Raw genomic sequence first — 18,761 nt, 5'->3', positions numbered from 1 at the left:
CCATTAACTTTTTCAGCTGTTTGCTTCTACTGAGTATGCTCAAAATATATGAAAAAAGGGGACTTAATACTGTCTGCAACCACTACTTGTTTTTTTCACTAACAAAAAAAACTAAATAATAACTGATGTAGCATTTTTTTGCTGAATGTTCAACTAATGCGTTCCAATGATAAGATAACTTTTTTTCAACTCAAAACAAAAAATACTCGGTTTACTTCAAATTTTTAGCATTTCCAATAAGTGAGGTTGTCCAGAAAAATGCCAGGTTTTAAAGAAATTATTTATTATTATTTATTTATTATCGGTTATTTGTAGAGCGCCAACAGATTCCGCAGTGCTATAAACATAGGCGGAATACAAGGAAACATTTATAGGGATCAGACGGGTAGAGGGCCCTGCCAAGAGTCGCACTGTTGTAGTCCTCTCTAAAGAAGGGGATCTACAAACAGTATGGCTCTTAGGCTTACATGCTAAGGGGGTTCAAGGGGATAGCAATGGAGGAGAGGAAAATGTGTTCTCACAGAAAATGAAATTGAACAGTATACAAAACATAAATTATTATTGTTCTATTCCCTCTAGTTCCTCTCTGCTTTGGGAACTTCAAATGATGAGAAAGAATGTTCCCAAGCAATTGGTGCACTACTGGATGCAATGAAAAAGGGACAGTTCTCTAATCCTATGATGATGTCACAGCTAATGCCTGTTTTGCACCAAAAGTCTTATTTGGATGTTACAAAAACAGATTGTACCATCAACAAAAGTAAGTGATATTCTATAAGTTTTGATAGGTAAAATCAATTGGTCAGCATATTCACGTCAATACAATTTAACTTGTGTGTCTTAGGTGCTCTGATTTTTTTTTTTTTTTAAATCCAGCTCTTATGACCAAGAGAAAAGTACAACTGAATAGGAGACACAGCTCCAAAAAGTATAATGAACACAAAGTTGGAGTTTTTCTTTTTTTTTTTTGACCTTCGGTTCTGTAAACATCATGAAATAACAAAACAAAAAAAATGAGAAGCAATAAAAGAAAAAAACCTATGACAGAAAATGTTTATAATCTGTGTAAATTTCTCTTGTTAAGTGTGTTCAGTCCACGGGTCATCCATTACTTATGGGATATATTCTCCTTCCCAACAGGAAGTTGCAAGAGGATCACCCAAGCAGAGCTGCTATATAGCTCCTCCCCTCATATGTCATACCCAGTCATTCTCTTGCAAGTCTCAACAAAGAAGGAGGTCGCGAGAGGAGTTGGAGTTTACTTAATTATTCTTCAATCAAAAGTTTGTTATTTTAAATGGCACCGGAGTGTGCTGTTTTTTCTATCTCAGGCAGTATTTGGAAGAAGAATCTGCCTGCGTTTTTTATGATCTTAGCAGACGTAACTAAGATCCACTGGCTGTTCTCGACATTCTGAGGAGTGGGGTAACTTCAGATAATGGGAATAGCATGCGGGGTCCCCCGCAAATGAGGTATGTGCAGTATAATATTTTCTGGGAATGGAATTGACTAAGAAAACACTGCTGTTACCCGTATGATGTAAGTACAGCCTTAAATGCAGTAGTAGCGACTGGTATCAGGCTGATAAATGTATGCGCAGTTGAGTTATTTTCTAGGGACTAGAATTTGACTGAGAAAATACTGTTAATACTGAAATAATGCTTAAGCCTTTATCTGCAGTAGAAGCGACTGGTAGAAGGCTTAGTGATAACTTTGCATGACATTGAAAAAGTTTGTTTTTAAAACGTTTACTGGCATGTTATTCGTTTTGTGAGGTACTTTGGTGATAAATCTTTTTGGGCATGATTTTTTTCCACATGGCTAACGTATTTTTCTGCATAGAAACAGTTATATCAGGTCTCCCACTGTTGTAATATGAGTGGGAGGGGCCTTTTTTAGCGCCTTGTTGCGCAGTTAAAATTCTAGCACAGTCTTCCTGCTTCTTCCTCCTTGATCCAGGACGTCTCTAGAGAGCTCAGGGGTCTTGAAAATTCGTTTTTGAGGGAGGTAATCAGTCACAGCAGACCTGTGACAGTGTGTTTGACTGTGATAAAAGCGTTAAATCTTAATTTGATTATCCGTTTTTGGGTATTGAGGGGTTAATCATCCTTTTGCTAATGGGTGCAATCCTCTGCTAATTAATACATTTACTGTTAAAAATTGTTGACTATAACTGAATTAGTTCATTGTTATTCAACTGTGTTTTTGAAAAGCGCTGCAGCGTTTTTTATATTGCTTGTAAACTTATTGAAAGTGATTTCCAAGCTTGCTAGCTTCATTGCTAGTCTGTTTAAACATGTCTGATACAGAGGAATCTGCTTGTTCATTATGTTTAAAAGCCGATGTGGAGCCCAATAGAAATATGTGTACCAATTGTATTGATATTACTTTACATAAAAGTCAGTCTTTACAGATAAAAAAATTATCACCAGACAACGAGGGGGAAGTTATGCCGTCTAACTCTCCTCACGTGTCAGTACCTTCGTCTCCCGCTCGGGAGGTGCGTGAGATTGAGGCGCCAAGTACATCAAGGCCCTTACAAATCACTTTACATGATATGGCTAATGTTATGAAAGAAGTATTATACAATATGCCCGAGTTAAGAGGCAAGCGCGATAGCTCTGGGTTAAGGACAGAGCGCGCCGATGACACGAGAGCCATGTCTGATACTGCTTCACAATTTGCAGAACATGAGGACGGAGAGCTTCATTCTGTGGGTGACGGTTCTGATTCGGGGAGACCGGATTCAGAAATTTCAAATTTTAAATTTAAGCTTGAGAACCTCCGCGTGTTGCTAGGGGAGGTGTTAGCGGCTCTGAATGATTGTGACACGGTGGCAATCCCAGAGAAATTATGTAGGCTGGATAAATACTATGCGGTACCGGTGTATACTGACGTTTTTCCTATACCAAAAAGGCTTACAGAGATTATTAGCAAGGAGTGGGATAGACCCGGTGTGCCTTTTTCCCCTCCTCCGATATTTAGAAAAATGTTCCCTATAGACACCACCACACGAGACTTATGGCAGACGGTCCCTAAGGTGGAGGGAGCAGTTTCTACTTTAGCCAAGCGTACCACTATCCCGGTGGAGGATAGCTGTGCTTTCTCAGATCCAATGGATAAAAAATTAGAGGGTTACCTTAAGATAATGTTTGTTCAACAAGGTTTTATATTACAGCCTCTTGCATGCATTGCGCCTGTCACTGCTGCAGCGGCATTCTGGTTTGAGTCTCTGGAAGAGGCGATTCGCACAGCACCATTGGACGAGACTTTGAGCAAGCTTAGAACGCTTAAGCTGGCTAATGCGTTTGTTTCGGATGCCGTAGTGCATTTAACCAAACTTACGGCTAAGAATTCCGGATTCGCCATACAGGCGCGCAGAGCGCTATGGCTTAAATCCTGGTCAGCAGATGTAACTTCTAAGTCTAAACTACTGAACATTCCTTTCAAAGGGCAGACCTTATTCGGGCCCGGCTTGAAGGAAATTATTGCTGACATTACTGGAGGTAAGGGCCACACCCTTCCTCAGGACAGGGCCAAATCAAAGGCCAAACAGTCTAATTTTCGTGCCTTTCGTAATTTCAAGGCAGGAGCAGCATCAGCTTCCTCCGCTCCAAAACAGGAAGGAACTACTGCTCGTTACAGACAGGGTTGGAAAGGCAACCAGTCATGGAACAAGGGCAAGCAGGCCAGAAAGCCTACTCCCGCCCCTAAGACAGCATGAAGACAGGGCCCCCTTTCCGGAGACGGATCTAGTGGGGGGCATACTTTCTCTCTTCGCCCAGGCTTGGGCAAGAGATGTACAGGATCCCTGGACGTTGGAGATTATATCTCAGGGATACCTTCTGGATTTAAAAACTTCTCCTCCACAAGGGAGGTTTCATCTGTCAAGGTTATCAACAAACCTAGTAAAGAAAGAGGCATTTCTACAATGTGTACAAGACCTCTTAGTGATGGGAGTGATCCACCCTGTTCCGCGAACGGAACAAGGGCAAGGGTTTTACTCAAATCTGTTTGTGGTTCACAAAAAAAAAAAACCTTCAGACCAATCTTAGACTTAAAAATCTTAAACAAATTCCTAAGGGTTCCATCGTTCAAGATGGAAACCATTCGGACCATCCTACCCATGATCCAAGAGGGTCAATATATGACCACAGTGGACTTAAAGGATGCCTACCTTCACATACCGATTCACAAACATCATTATCGGTACCTAAGGTTTGCCTTTCTAGACAGGCATTACCAGTTTGTAGCTCTTCCCTTCGGGTTAGCTACGGCCCCGAGAATTTTTACAAAGGTTCTGGGCTCACTTCTGGCGGTACTAAGACCACGAGGCATAGCGGTGGCTCCGTACCTAGACGACATTCTGATACAAGCGTCAAGTTTTCAAAATGCAAAGTCTCATACAGAGATAGTTCTAGCATTTCTGAGGTCGCATGGGTGAAAAGTGAACGTGGAAAAGAGTTCTCTGTTACCACTCACAAGGGTTCCTTTTCTAGGGACTCTTATAGATTCTGTAGAGATGAAGATTTACCTGACGGAGTCCAGGTTATCAAAGATTCTCAATGCTTGCTGTGTCCTTCACTCCATTCCAAGCCCATCAGTAGCTCAGTGCATGGAAGTAATCGGCTTAATGGTCGCGGCAATGGACATAGTGCCATTTGCGCGCCTGCATCTCAGACCACTGCAACTATGCATGCTAAGTCAGTGGAATGGGGATTACTCAGATCTGTCCCCTTTGCTAAATCTGGACCAGGAGACCAGAGATTCTCTTCTCTGGTGGTTGTCACGGGTTCATCTGTCCGAAGGAATGACCTTTCGCAGACCAGATTGGACGATTGTAACAACAGATGCCAGCCTACTAGGCTGGGGAGCAGTCTGGAACTCCCTGAAGGCTCAGGGATCGTGGACTCAGGAGGAGAAACTCCTCCCAATAAACATTCTAGAATTAAGAGCAATATTCAATGCTCTTCTAGCTTGGCCTCAGTTAGCAACACTGAGGTTCATCAGATTTCAGTCGGACAACATCACGACTGTGGCTTACATCAATCATCAAGGGGGAACCAGGAGTTCCCTAGCGATGGTGAAAGTCTCGAAGACTCTTGCCACCTGTCAGCGATCTACATCCCAGGCGTGGAGAACTGGGAGGCGGATTTTCTAAGTCGCCAGACTTTTCATCCGGGGTAGTGGGAACTTCACCCCGAGGTATTTGCTCAACTGATTCGTCGTTGGGGCAAAGCGGATCTGGATCTCATGGCATCTCGCCAGAACGCCAAGCTTCCTTGTTACGGATCCAGGTCCAGGGACCCGGGAGCGGTGCTGGTAGATGCACTAGCAGCCCCTTGGGTTTTCAACATAGCTTATGTGTTTCCAACCCACCAAAAAAAATAAATAATAATGGCGCTAACTCCCTTTTAAAATATAATAAAATCACTAATGTCAATTCTGTTTATCAATTCTTACACCAAACATGTGTAGTATCCAATAAGTATTAAATTAATAAATTGAATCCCTGTATACAATTATAGGGTAATCAAAATAGAATACACACAAATCAACAGTAAAACAAATGGAATAACAAAAACGTTTTACCACTTTCCAAAAGATGTCAGTCCATAAATCACTATAGTCCTCTGCTGCTTGTTTACCAAATGGATCCTTCACACCAAATGAAGTAGGGCAAAAACTTTCACTCTGAAAAAGAAAAAAGCGCAAAGAGAGACTCAAGTGCAATAAATAACACAAACGCTGCTGCTCTTAAAAATATGCACTTACAATGTTTTATTAATAATACAGCAGTTTAAAAACATAGCTTTCTCCTTTAGGGTAAAATATCCAAATACTCAGCTGCTCCGGTCTGTTTTCACAGCCTAGTTGTCTTTTTTTCCCAATGTCCGTTCCCTTCAACTGTTCACCGGAACTATCAGTGTATGGGAAATCCTTGTTCCTGGGGCTACGGTGGCCCTAAATGTCCAAAAAGCAAAGCGTTCTATTCCTAGAACTACGGCTCCTCTGAAGAACCAAAGTGCAATCCTATGATACCTCTACGCGTTTCTTCTGCTATCCTGCAGACTTTTTCAAGAGGATGAAGAGTCAAATGCTAGGTGGATCAGATGTCCGTCACAATAAAAACCCTCATGGCAGATCCTATTGGTTAGAATTTCCTCTATGTTCTACAGGTAAAAAATATATGCTCTGGGTCCTAGAGACCAAATCCATAATGCTATGTTGCTTTTCCTGATAACAAGGATATACGGTTTAATAACAACATATCTAAAGTTAATACATGCCGCAAATAACAAATAGTATGCACCAAATATAAATATCCTAAAACATAAATATGTAGCAATAATATTAAAATCCTTGAACTAGGTAAAATCTTATAAGAGATATATGTAAAATTAATACTTAAAATTAATACAAAATATTTTATGCATATATTAAGAAGTTGAATCCCTGCAAGCTAATCAAAATTCATCTATATCTGGAAAACATTCTGGAGATTACATTTAAACGGTATTGTGTATATTAAAGATTTGATTATTACCTAACATAATATTATTAAAAAATTCATTTTATATTTAAAATGTGATAATTGGAGGTTATTTAAACTTTATTTAAAACTGAGGAGAAATGAAAAAGAAAAAATTGAAAAAGAAAATATTATACAAGAAGTGCTACTAAGGAACTCTGAATCTATTTAGATCGAATCAATAGTCACATAAAAGCTGCTATGTCAATATCTATATTCAATCCTTTTGGATGTAAGCTATTAAGTTTTTGTATCCAAAAGGTTTCTTGCTTCCTTAGGCTCATCAACCTATTACTACAACTGTTAGGTATCCAATCAATTGCTTGTATTCTTAGAGACCTAGGGTCTCCCCCATGATGTTCTGCAAAATGTATTGGTACACTTCTTGTATAATTTTTTCTTTTTCAATTTTTTCTTTTTCATTTCTCCTCAGTTTTAAATAAAGTTTAAATAACCTCCAATTATCACATTTTAAATATAAAATGAATTTTTTAATAATATTATGTTAGGTAATAATCAAATCTTTAATATACACAATACCGTTTAAATGTAATCTCCAGAATGTTTTCCAGATATAGATGAATTTTGATTAGCTTGCAGGGATTCAACTTCTTAATATATGCATAAAATATTTTGTATTAATTTTAAGTATTAATTTTACATATATCTCTTATACGATTTTACCTAGTTCAAGGATTTTAATATTATTGCTACATATTTATGTTTTAGGATATTTATATTTGGTGCATACTATTTGTTATTTGCGGCATGTATTAACTTTAGATATGTTGTTATTAAACCGTATATCCTTGTTATCAGGAAAAGCAACATAGCATTATGGATTTGGTCTCTAGGACCCAGAGCATATATTTTTTACCTGTAGAACATAGAGGAAATTCTAACCAATAGGATCTGCCATGAGGGTTTTTATTGTGACGGACATCTGATCCACCTAGCATTTGACTCTTCATCCTCTTGAAAAAGTCTGCAGGATAGCAGAAGAAACGCGTAGAGGTATCATAGGATTGCACTTTGGTTCTTCAGAGGAGCCGTAGTTCTAGGAATAGAACGCTTTGCTTTTTGGACATTTAGGGCCACCGTAGCCCCAGGAACAAGGATTTCCCATACACTGATAGTTCCGGTGAACAGTTGAAGGGAACGGACATTGGGAAAAAAAGACAACTAGGCTGTGAAAACAGACCGGAGCAGCTGAGTATTTGGATATTTTACCCTAAAGGAGAAAGCTGTGTTTTTAAACTGCTGTATTATTAATAAAACATTGTAAGTGCATATTTTTAAGAGCAGCAGCGTTTGTGTTATTTATTGCACTTGAGTCTCTCTTTGCGCTTTTTTCTTTTTCAGAGTGAAAGCTTATGTGTTTCCACCTTTTCCGTTGCTACCTCGACTGATTGCCAGGATCAAACAGGAGAGAGCATCGGTGATTCTGATAGCGCCTGCGTGGCCACGCAGGACCTGGTATGCAGACCTAGTGGACATGTCGTCCTGTCCACCATGGTCTCTACCCCTGAGGCAGGACCTTCTAATTCAGGGTCCTTTCAACCATCCAAACCTAATTTCTCTGAGGCTGACTGCTTGGAAATTGAACGCTTGATTCTATCAAAGCGTGGGTTTTCGGATTCGGTTATTGATACATTAATACAGGCTCGGAAACCTGTTACCAGAAAAATTTACCATAAGATATGGCGTAAATATTTATATTGGTGTGAATCCAAGAGTTACTCATGGAGTAAGGTTAGGATTCCTAGGATATTGTCCTTTCTACAAGAGGGTTTAGAAAAGGGCTTATCCGCTAGTTCACTAAAGGGACAGATTTCTGCTCTGTCTATTCTTTTTCACAAGCGTCTGGCAGAGAATCCAGACGTCCAGGCCTTTTGTCAGGCTTTGGCTAGAATTAAGCCTGTGCTTAAAACTGTTGCTCCTCCTTGGAGCTTAAACTTGGTTCTTAAAGTTCTTCAGGGTGTTCCGTTTGAACCCCTTCATTCCATTGATATTAAACTTTTATCTTGGAAAGTTCTGTTTTTGATGGCTATTTCCTCGGCTCGGAGAGTCTCTGAGTTATCTGCCTTACATTGTGATTCCCCTTATCTGATCTTTCATTCAGACAAGGTAGTCCTGCGTACTAAACCAGGGTTTTTACCTAAGGTTGTTTCTAACAGGAATATCAATCAAGAAATTGTTGTTCCATCTTTATGTCCTAATCCTTCTTCAAAGAAGGAACGTCTTTTGCATAATCTAGACGTGGTCCGTGCCCTGAAGTTCTACTTACAGGCAACTAAAGATTTTGGACAAACTTCTTCTCTGTTTGTCGTTTACTCTGGACAGAGGAGAGGTCAAAAGGCTTCGGCTACCTCTCTCTCTTTTTGGCTTCGTAGCATAATACGTTTAGCCTATGAGACTGCTGGACAGCAGCCTCCTGAACGAATTACAGCTCATTCCACTAGAGCTGTGGCTTCCACTTGGGCCTTTAAGAATGAGGCCTCTGTTGAACAGATTTGCAAGGCTGCAACTTGGTCTTCACTTCATACTTTTTCCAAATTTTACAAATTTGATACTTTTGCTTCTTCGGAAGCTGTTTTTGGGAGAAAGGTTCTACAGGCAGTGGTTCCTTTTCTTTAAAGTCCCTGCCTTGTCCCTCCCATCATCCGTGTACTTTAGCTTTGGTATTGGTATCCCATAAGTAATGGATGACCCGTGGACTGAACACACTTAACAAGAGAAAACATAATTTATGCTTACCTGATAAATTTATTTCTCTTGTAGTGTGTTCAGTCCACGGCCCGCCCTGTCTTTTTTGAGGCAGGTTCTAAATTTTTAAATTATAACTCCAGTCACCACTGCACCCTATAGTTTCTCCTTTCTCGTCTTGTTTCGGTCGAATGACTGGATATGACATGTGAGGGGAGGAGCTATATAGCAGCTCTGCTTGGGTGATCCTCTTGCAACTTCCTGTTGGGAAGGAGGATATATCCCATAAGTAATGGATGACCCGTGGACTGAACACACTACAAGAGAAATAAATTTATCAGGTAAGCATAAATTATTCATAAACACTTATATTAAGAGACTTCTCCATGTCATCTGTTCCTGACCTGAACCCAAAAAAGCGGCATGAATCTAAAGCAGAAACTGTTTACAGTCTATATACACTTTATGCATACACATATACAATGTCAAAAACTGTTCCTAACCTAAACGAAAAAACACAAAACAATAAAAAAAAATATATATATATCCCCTCCCAAGCCTCGCGGCCTAACCCTATTTACAATTATGAATTAAACATCCAGTATTGTGGAAGAAAATCTTTCATAATAAGAAATATGAACTCTGGTGAATTCCTTTTTGGATGTATAAATTGACTCTGAGTTGAAAGAAGACACAATATTACTTTAATCCATTTGTAGAAATACGATCTCAAATTATTTTCAGATAGAGGTGCAATATCTTGTATTTTGATTGTCATTTAAAGTTTCATGGTGTTAACAAATTCAGAAAAACATGGAGCATTAGGGGATTTCCAATTTTTTAAAATTAGGTTACGTGCCGCCAGTATAGCCATGTTAATCAATTGTTGATTATCAAATAGCAAGAAAATATAAAAGGTGAGAGATTTTGATCTGGATGAATTTATTAAGCCAGAAGGTAATCTTTCCCCAATACTGCCTAATCTTAAGGGCAATACCAGAGGCAATGCAAAATATCAGCTTTTTCTCTATTACATTTAGAACAATTACGGTGTTGACTTTTTTGAGTCCATTTATTTAGTCTATCAGGGGTGAGATATTCATTATTTCTCTTACATGGTGTATCCAGTCCACGGATTCATCTTTACTTGTGGGATATTCTCAATCCCTCCAGGAAGTGGCAAAGAGAGCACACAGCAGAGCTGTCCATATAACTCCCCTCAGGCTCCGCCCCCCAGTCATTCTCTTTGCCGCTCTAACAAGTAGCATCTCCACGGGAGGGTAAAGAGTATGTGGTGTTAGATTTGTAGTTTTTATTTCTTCAATCAAGAGTTTGTTATTTTAAAATAGTGCCGGTTTGTACTATTTACTCTGAGGCAGAAAGTGATGAAGATTTCTGCTGAGAGGAAAAAGATTTTAGCATGTTGTAACTAAAATCCATTGCTGTTCCCACACAGGACTGTTGAGTACCGGAGAACTTCAGTTGGGGGGAACAGTTTGCAGGCTCAACTGCTTAAGGTATGCTCAGTCACTTTTTTTCTAACAAGACTTGGTAATGCTAGAAGACTGACAGAAATCCCCATGTGGGAAGGTAAGCCATATTCTGAGACTCAGTATAGAAGGATGGCTTAGTTAAAAGGGCTTAAATCACTGGTGGACACTGTTATGGGGAAAATCGATTATTTTTTAATATAATCTGACGTTTGCACAAGTGTTTCTCATGTTTGGAACACTTTCTAGGGGTTTTATACGCCTGGCATAATTTTAGACACCTAAGGCCCCACAACTCCGGAGTGAAGAGGGAGGGGGCCTAATTTTCACGCCTCAGTTGCGCAGTTGTTTTGCAAGTCAGCTTCATGCAGCTTCACATGTAGAGTCCAGAGATTGCAGGGGGACTACAGGGAGGCTTATTTTCGTTCCAAAACTAATCCCCAAGGAAGGTAGGGCCACAGCAGAGACTGTGGCATCGTGCTGTAGTGTGTTAAACCGGTGGCAGCTTCAATTTGCTCCGGTTTGGGCAATAAGGGGTTAATTGGCTTGATACTTGGTGTGCAATCTTTTCAAAGCATTAGGATCATATGGTGTAAATTTCATAAAGATCGGATGTTTTTTTGAGATTTGGTAAAAAAGTGTGTGCTTTTTATTATTTAAAGGCACAGTAACGTTTTTTCAAAAAGTGTATTTTTCTGTATTTGAGTGCCATCTAAATCTGTCTAACATGTCTGAGCCTACAGATAGACCTTGTTCTATGTGTTTGAAAGCCATGGCGGTACCCCCCATTGCATTTGTGTTTAAAGTGTGCTAAAGTATCTAAACATTTTAATGACCATGCAATGACACTTAAAAATGTAGCCCAAGATGATTCTTTGACGGAAGGTAATGAGGATAGTCCTCCTTCCTCTCCCCATGTGTTGACACCAGTTACACCCGCACAAGCGTTGCCTAGTACCTCTAGCGCATTGTGCCCTATTACATTACAATTAGCAGCAGTCATGGATAATTCCCTTGCAGCATTTCTATCCAAACTGCCAGTTTTTCCAAAAAAGCGTGATAGCTCAGTTTTAAGAACAGAGGATGAGCAATCAGAAGCTTTGGATGATTTATCTGTCGTACCCTCACAACACTCTGAGGTGGCAGTGAGGGATGGTCTGAGAAATTTCTGACACAGGGAAAGTTTCTCAGCGGGCAGAGTCAGATTCCTTAGCTTTTAAATTTAAGCTGGAACACCTCCGCGTCCTGCTTAAGGAGGTTTTAGCTACGCTAGATGACTGTGACCCCATGGTGGTCCCAGAAAAATTGTGTAAAATGGACAGGTTTTTAGAGGTCCCTGTATACACTGATGCGTTTCCGATCCCAAAGAGGGTGGCGGATATTGTGACTAGGGAATGGGAGAGACCAGGTGTACCTTTTGTTCCCCCCCTATCTTTAAGAAAATGTTCCCCATAAATGACCCCAGGAGGGACGCGTGGCAGACAGTCCCTAAGGTAGAGGGAGCAGTTTCAACACTTGCTAAGCGTACAACTATACCAATAGAAGACAGTTGTGCTTTTAAAGACCCTATGGATAAAAAATTGGAAGGTTTGCTGAAGAAAATGTTTGTTCAGCAAGGTTTCCTTCTCCAGCCAATTGCCTGCATTATTCCTGTAACTACTGCAGCGGCTTTTTGGTTTGAGGCGCTGGAGGAGTCGCTCCAGAGGGAGACTTCATATGACGAAGTCATGGATAGAATTCACGCTCTAAAGCTGGCTAATTCTTTTATCACTGATGTCGCTTTCCAATTAGCTAAGTTAGCGGCGAAAAATTCAGGTTTTGCCTTTATGGCGCAAAGAGCGCTTTGGCTCAAATCATGGTCGGCTGACGTGTCGTCCAAGACAAAGTTACTAAACATTCCTTTCAAGGGAAAGACCCTTTTTGGTCCCGAGTTGAAAGAAATTATCGCGGATATCACTGGGGGGGAAGGGTCATGCACTCCCGCAGGATAGACCGTTTAAGGCCAAAAACAAGGCTAATTTTCGCTCCTTTCCCAACTTCAGGAGCGGACCTGCTTCAACCTCTGCTGCCGCAAAGCAAGAGGGTAACGCTTCCCAGCCTAAAGCAACCTGGAAACCCTTGCAGGGCTGGAATAAGGGTAAACAGGCCAAGAAGCCTGCGCCTGCTGCCAAGACAGCATGAAGGGGTAGCCCCCGATCCGGGACCGGATCTAGTAGGGGGCAGACTTTCTCTCTTTGCTCAGGCTTGGGCAAGAGATGTTCCAGAACCCTGGGCATTAGAAATTGTTGCTCAGGGGTATCTTCTAGAATTCAAGGACTCTCCCCCAAGGGGAAGGTTCCACATTTCTCGTTTGTCTTCAGACCAGACAAAGAAACAGGCGTTCTTACGCTGTGTAGAAGATCTTCTAAAGATGGGAGTGATACACCCAGTTCCAATTGCAGAACAAGGACTGGGCTTTTAATCAAACCTGTTTGTAGTTCCCAAAAAGGAAGGAACTTTCAGGCCAATCCTGGATCTAAAAATTCTAAACAAATTCCTCAGAGTTCCATCTTTCAAAATGGAAACCATTTGGACAATCTTGCCGATGATCCAGGAAGGTCAATATATGACTACCGTGGATCTAAAGGATGCGTACCTACATATTCCTATCCACAAAGATCATCATCAGTTCCTAAGGTTCGCCTTTCTGGACACGCATTACCAGTTCGTGGCCCTTCCTTTCGGGTTGGCCACCGCTCCCAGAATTTTCACAAAGGTGCTAGGGTCCCTTTTAGCGGTACTGAGACCACGGGGCATTGCAGTAGCACCTTACCTAGACGACATCTTAATACAGGCGTCATCTTTTCACAGAGCCAAGGCTCATACGGACATTGTTCTGGCTTTTCTAAGGTCTCACGGGTGGAAGGTGAACGTAGAAAAAAGTTCTCTGTCCCCGCTCACAAGGGTTCCCTTCCTGGGAACACTAATAGACTCGGTAGACATGAAAATCTTTCTGACAGAGGTCAGGAAGTCAAAACTTTTGAATACTTGCCGAGTTCTTCATTCCATTCCTCGGCCTTCTGTGGCTCAGTGTATGGAGGTAATTGGTTTAATGGTTGCGGCAATGGACGTGGTCCCTTTTGCCCGAATTCATCTAAGACCACTGCAACTGTGCATGCTCAAACAGTGGAATGGGGATTATGCAGATTTGTCTCCTCAAATACAAATGGACCAGAAAACCAGAGACTCTCTTCTCTGGTGGTTATCTCAGGATCACCTGTCTCAGGGAATGAGTTTCCGCAGACCGGAGTAGATTATTGTCACCAACTGATGCCAGTCTGTTAGGCTGGGGTGCGGTCTGGGACTCCCTGGAAGCTCAGGGTCTATGGTCTCGGGAAGAATCTCTTCTCCCGATAAACATTTTGGAACTGAGAGCGATATTCAATACGCTCCAGGCGTGGCCTCAACTAGCGGAGGCCAAATTCATCAGATTTCAGTCGGACAACATCACGACTGTAGCGTACATCAATCATCAGGGAGGAACAAAGAGTTCCCTAGCGATGAAGGAAGTAACCAAGATCATCAAATGGGCGGAGGATCACTCCTGCCATCTATCTGCAATTCACATCCCAGGAGTAGACAACTGGGAGGAGGATTTTCTGAGTCGTCAGACTTTCCATCCGGGGGAGTGGGAACTCCACCCGGAGGTTTTTGCTCAGCTGACCCAGCTATGGGGCATTGCAGAATTGGATCTGATGGCATCCCGTCAGAACACCAAGCTTCCCCTTTACGGATCCAGATCCAGGGATCCCAAGGCGGCATTGATAGATGCTTTAGTAGCGCCTTGGTCATTCAGTCTAGCTTATGTCTTTCCACCGTTTCCTCTTCTCCCTCGGCTAGTAGCCAGAGTCAAACAGGAGAAGGCTTTGTTAATTCTGATAGCGCCTGCGTGGCCACGCAGGACTTGGTATGCAGACCTAGTGGACATGTCATCGGCTCCACCATGGAAACTGCCATCGAGGCAGGATCTTCTAATTCAAGGTCCATTCAAGCATCCAAATCAAGTTTCTCTGCAACTGACTGCCTGGAGATTGAACGCTTAATTCTAGCTAAGCGGGGGTTCTCTGAATCAGTTATAGATACTCTGATCCAGGCCAGAAAGCCTGTCACCAGGAAAATTTACCATAAGATTTGGCGGAAATATCTTTGTTGGTGCGAATCCAAGGGTTACTCGTGGAGTAAGGTTAGGATTCCAAGGATATTGTCTTTTCTCCAAGAAGGATTGGAGAAAGGTTTGTCAGCTAGTTCCTTAAAGGGACAGATATCTGCTCTGTCTATCCTGTTACACAAGCGTCTGGCAGCTGTACCAGACGTTCAGGCGTTTGCACAGGCCTTGGTTAGAATCAAGCCTGTTTACAAACCTGTGGCTCCTTCATGGAGTCTAAATTTAGTTCTTTCAGTTCTTCAAGGGGTTCCGTTTGAACCTTTACATTCCATAGATATTAAGTTATTATCTTGGAAAGTTTTATTTTGGTAGCTATTTCTTCTGCTCGAAGAGTTTCTGAATTGTCTGCTTTGCAGTGTAATTCACCCTATCTGGTGTTCCATGCAGATAAGGTTGTTTTGCGTACCAAACCTGGTTTCCTTCCAAAAGTGGTTTCTAATATGAATATTAACCAGGAAATTATTGTTCCTTCTCTGTTACACAATCTTGATGTGGTTCGTGCCTTAAAATTCTATTTAAAGGCAACTAAAGATTTCAGACAAACATCATCTTTGTTTGTTGTCTATTCTGGTAAGAGGAGAGGTCAGAAAGCGACTGCTACCTCTCTTTCCTTCTGGCTGAAAAGCATCATCCGATTGGCTTATGAGACTGCTGGACAGCAGCCTCCTGAACGAATTACAGCTCATTCCACTAGGGCTGTGGCTTCCACATGGGCTTTCAAGAATGAGGCTTCTGTTGAACAGATTTGTAATACATTTGCCAAATTTTACAAATTCGATACTTCTGATTATTTGGAGGCTATTTTTGGGAGAAAGGTTTTGCAAGCAGTGGTGCCTTCCGTTTAGGCTACCTGACTTGTTCCCTCCCTTCATCCGTGTTTTAAAGCTTTGGTATTGGTATCCCACAAGTAAGGATGAATCCGTGGACTGGATACACCATGTAAGAGAAAACAGAATTTATGCTTACCTGATAAATTACTTTCTCTTACGTTGTATCCAGTCCACGGCCCGTCCTGGCAATTAAGTCAGGTTCAAATTTAATTTCGTAAAACTACAGTCACCACTGCACCCTATGGTTTCTCCTGGTTTCTCCTTTTTCTCCTAACCGTCGGTCGAATAACTGGGGGGGCGGAGCCTGAGGGGAGCTATATGGACAGCTCTGCTGTGTGCTCTCTTTGCCACTTCCTGTAGGGATTGGGAATATCCCACAAGTAAGGATGAATCCGTGGACTGGATACACCGTAAGAGAAAGTAATTTATCAGGTAAGCATAAATTCTGTTTTACCAATTTTAAGTGTATTTCCCTCCAGCTACGAATTACCGTAGTTGACTCCGATGTACTGATACTCTTCAAGATATCCTGCGCTTGAATCCTAGGGAAGAATTTCACCAAACTGTCTTTAAGCTTATTTGCTTAATTGAACCATAATTTAGTAAGTAGCATATTATACCAGTACGAAATGGACCGTATACCTGTTTTTATAGATTTTAATCCCCCAAATCAATCTCCTGCAGATCCCAATTAAAACCGTGACTCTGGAGTTTCTGCCTAAAATAATTCCTGACCTGTAAATAGGCATAGGAGTTTTTTGCAGGGAGATGATACTTGGCTGAGATCTCTACATACGTTTGTATTGACATTATGTTGTCTTGTTTGAGTTGTGAGAAAAAGATTAAACCTTTTTCTCTCCACATTCTAAACAGGGCGTTATGTAGACCAGGTATTGAGAGATCTGATATTCAATATCCATTGCCTTACATAGTCTCTGCCATGCAGAGATAATGTTAGAAAATGTCAATTGATTGCTGATATTGCTGGGTAATTTTGGTATAGGAATTATGTAAAACTGCTTTCAAATTGAACGGGGCCACAATATCTGACTCTATATCATAATTAGTGACATAATCAACCACTGTTAGCCAGTCTATTTCATCATCGTTATCCAATTATAATATTGAATATTAGGTAGTGAGAACCCTCCATATTTTTTTAAATGAGTGAATCTCGTTTGCCAGACGCGTTTTTTTTTTAACCCCATAAAAACTGTGTTGTGGCCCTGTTATATCTATCAATATCGTGTTTAGAGATAAAGAGGTACATTTTGAAGTAGAAACATTATTCTAGGGAAAAAATAGTGTTAATAGTCATAATTTTTGCTGTAAGAGAAAGATAATGTATATTCCACCTATTAATCTCATTGGGAACCTCATTAAAACATTAGTTATAATTGAGATGGTACCATTCCTGTGGATTTCTGCTCAGCTTAATTCCTAGATACCTTATATGTTGTACTTCCTGGAATGAATGAGTAATGAAACTTTTTGTAGTTTTATAGATCTAAAGAATTTCTGATTTTTTTCGAGTTAACGTTATATCCCGAGAATTTGCTGTAACAGCTAATAATTTCTAAACATTTTGGAATATTTGTATTAGTATCGTTTAAAAAAAGCATGATATCGTCAGCATAGAGTGTTATTACCAAATTTTGCTTACCTAATTCGTTTCCCTTTATTTCCTGCCTTAAATAAAACGCTAAGGGTTCTAACGAGAAATTGAATAGCAAGGGGGATAAGGGGCAACCTTGAAGTCCCTTTTTATAACGTGATATACTGTGATAATTCATTGTTTACTAATAACTGAGATCTAGGTTTATCATATATCAATCTAATGTAATTTACCATATTACTGGAAAAACCAAAGTTGATGAGTGTAGTGAACATGTGGTCCCAAATGATAGTCGAATGCCTTCTCGACATCGATCATAAGCAGAGTTAAATCTCCTTTGCTATTTTTATCTGCTTTTTTTCTCTTTATTGTAATAATGGTCAAGAATAGTCAGTACTCCCTGGTATAAAGCCAGTCTGATCTTTGTGAATAAGATCCCCAATCACTTTTTTGAGTCTATCAGCTATAATTGACATGAGGATCTTGTAATCCAGGTTCAGAAGCGATATGGGCCTGTCACAGCTAATGCCTGTTTTGCACCAAAAGTCAATTGGTCAGCATATTCACATGTCAATACAATTTAACTGGTGTGTCTTAGGTGCTCTGATAAAACTGTTTTTAAAAGGATGGCAAAATGGTAGAGGAATGTACATTAATTTTTGCATTTTTATATTGTTATTTGAATAAGGTGTTTGTTTTGTTAATTATACCTTACACTTTTTTCCATGGCAGGCACTCTGTATATAAACCTAAGTTCTGGTACACTACCTGATGTTCCTGTGGGAGAAGGCACCATTAATGTTTTCTTAACATTGGAAAAGTCCTCAGATCTGGTGCAGGAATTCACACAGTCTATTGATGTCCCAGTACAATCATCTCTTCTGGACATCTTGAAAACCGCACAAAAGCAGAATTCACATTTCACGTTCGTATAGGCAAATGAGCATCTCTGTAGCTATGTATTATCTATTTTGGCATGGCATAATTGTTAAATTCTCTCTAAAAACCAACCCAAAAGGATATATAATGGAATTGCCTTTAGGTTAATCAATATATTTTTTTGGTAATGAAAAATTTTGTATCTTTGTTGTTTAGAGTTACAAAGCATAAATAAATAATTACTTGTACAGCAAGAAACTAATCCCCTAAATAGCTATGTACATAAATAGGGAAATGTATATATTTAATGTGGAAATTCACCAGCAATTTTACATAAGATCTAGAACATAAACCATATTTCTCCAACATAGGTGTGTCCGGTCCACGGCGTCATCCTTACTTGTGGGATATTCTCTTCCCCAACAGGAAATGGCAAAGAGCCCAGCAAAGCTGGTCACATGATCCCTCCTAGGCTCCGCCTTCCCCAGTCATTCTCTTTGCCGTT

At 40.5% G+C, this 18,761-nt stretch overlaps 1 protein-coding gene across 1 annotated transcript in view; it reads left to right on the top strand.

Moving 5' to 3' along the window:
- The window catches only part of LOC128646934 (transcobalamin-2-like), a 38,212-nt gene that overhangs the window by 9,527 nt on the left and 9,924 nt on the right, over positions 1 to 18,761 (top strand). Inside the window, exons 4-5 of the mRNA XM_053699743.1 lie at positions 580 to 760; positions 18,110 to 18,302. Of these exons, the coding sequence (XP_053555718.1) occupies positions 580 to 760; positions 18,110 to 18,302 (374 nt within the window). The remainder of the gene's footprint in view (positions 1 to 579; positions 761 to 18,109; positions 18,303 to 18,761) is intronic.

Source organism: Bombina bombina, chromosome 2, assembly GCF_027579735.1.
Source record: "Bombina bombina isolate aBomBom1 chromosome 2, aBomBom1.pri, whole genome shotgun sequence".
Taxonomy (NCBI): Eukaryota; Metazoa; Chordata; class Amphibia; order Anura; family Bombinatoridae; genus Bombina; species Bombina bombina.
The sequence above is the reverse complement of the archived record's forward strand: the minus strand, read 5'-3'. Positions and strand labels throughout refer to the sequence as shown.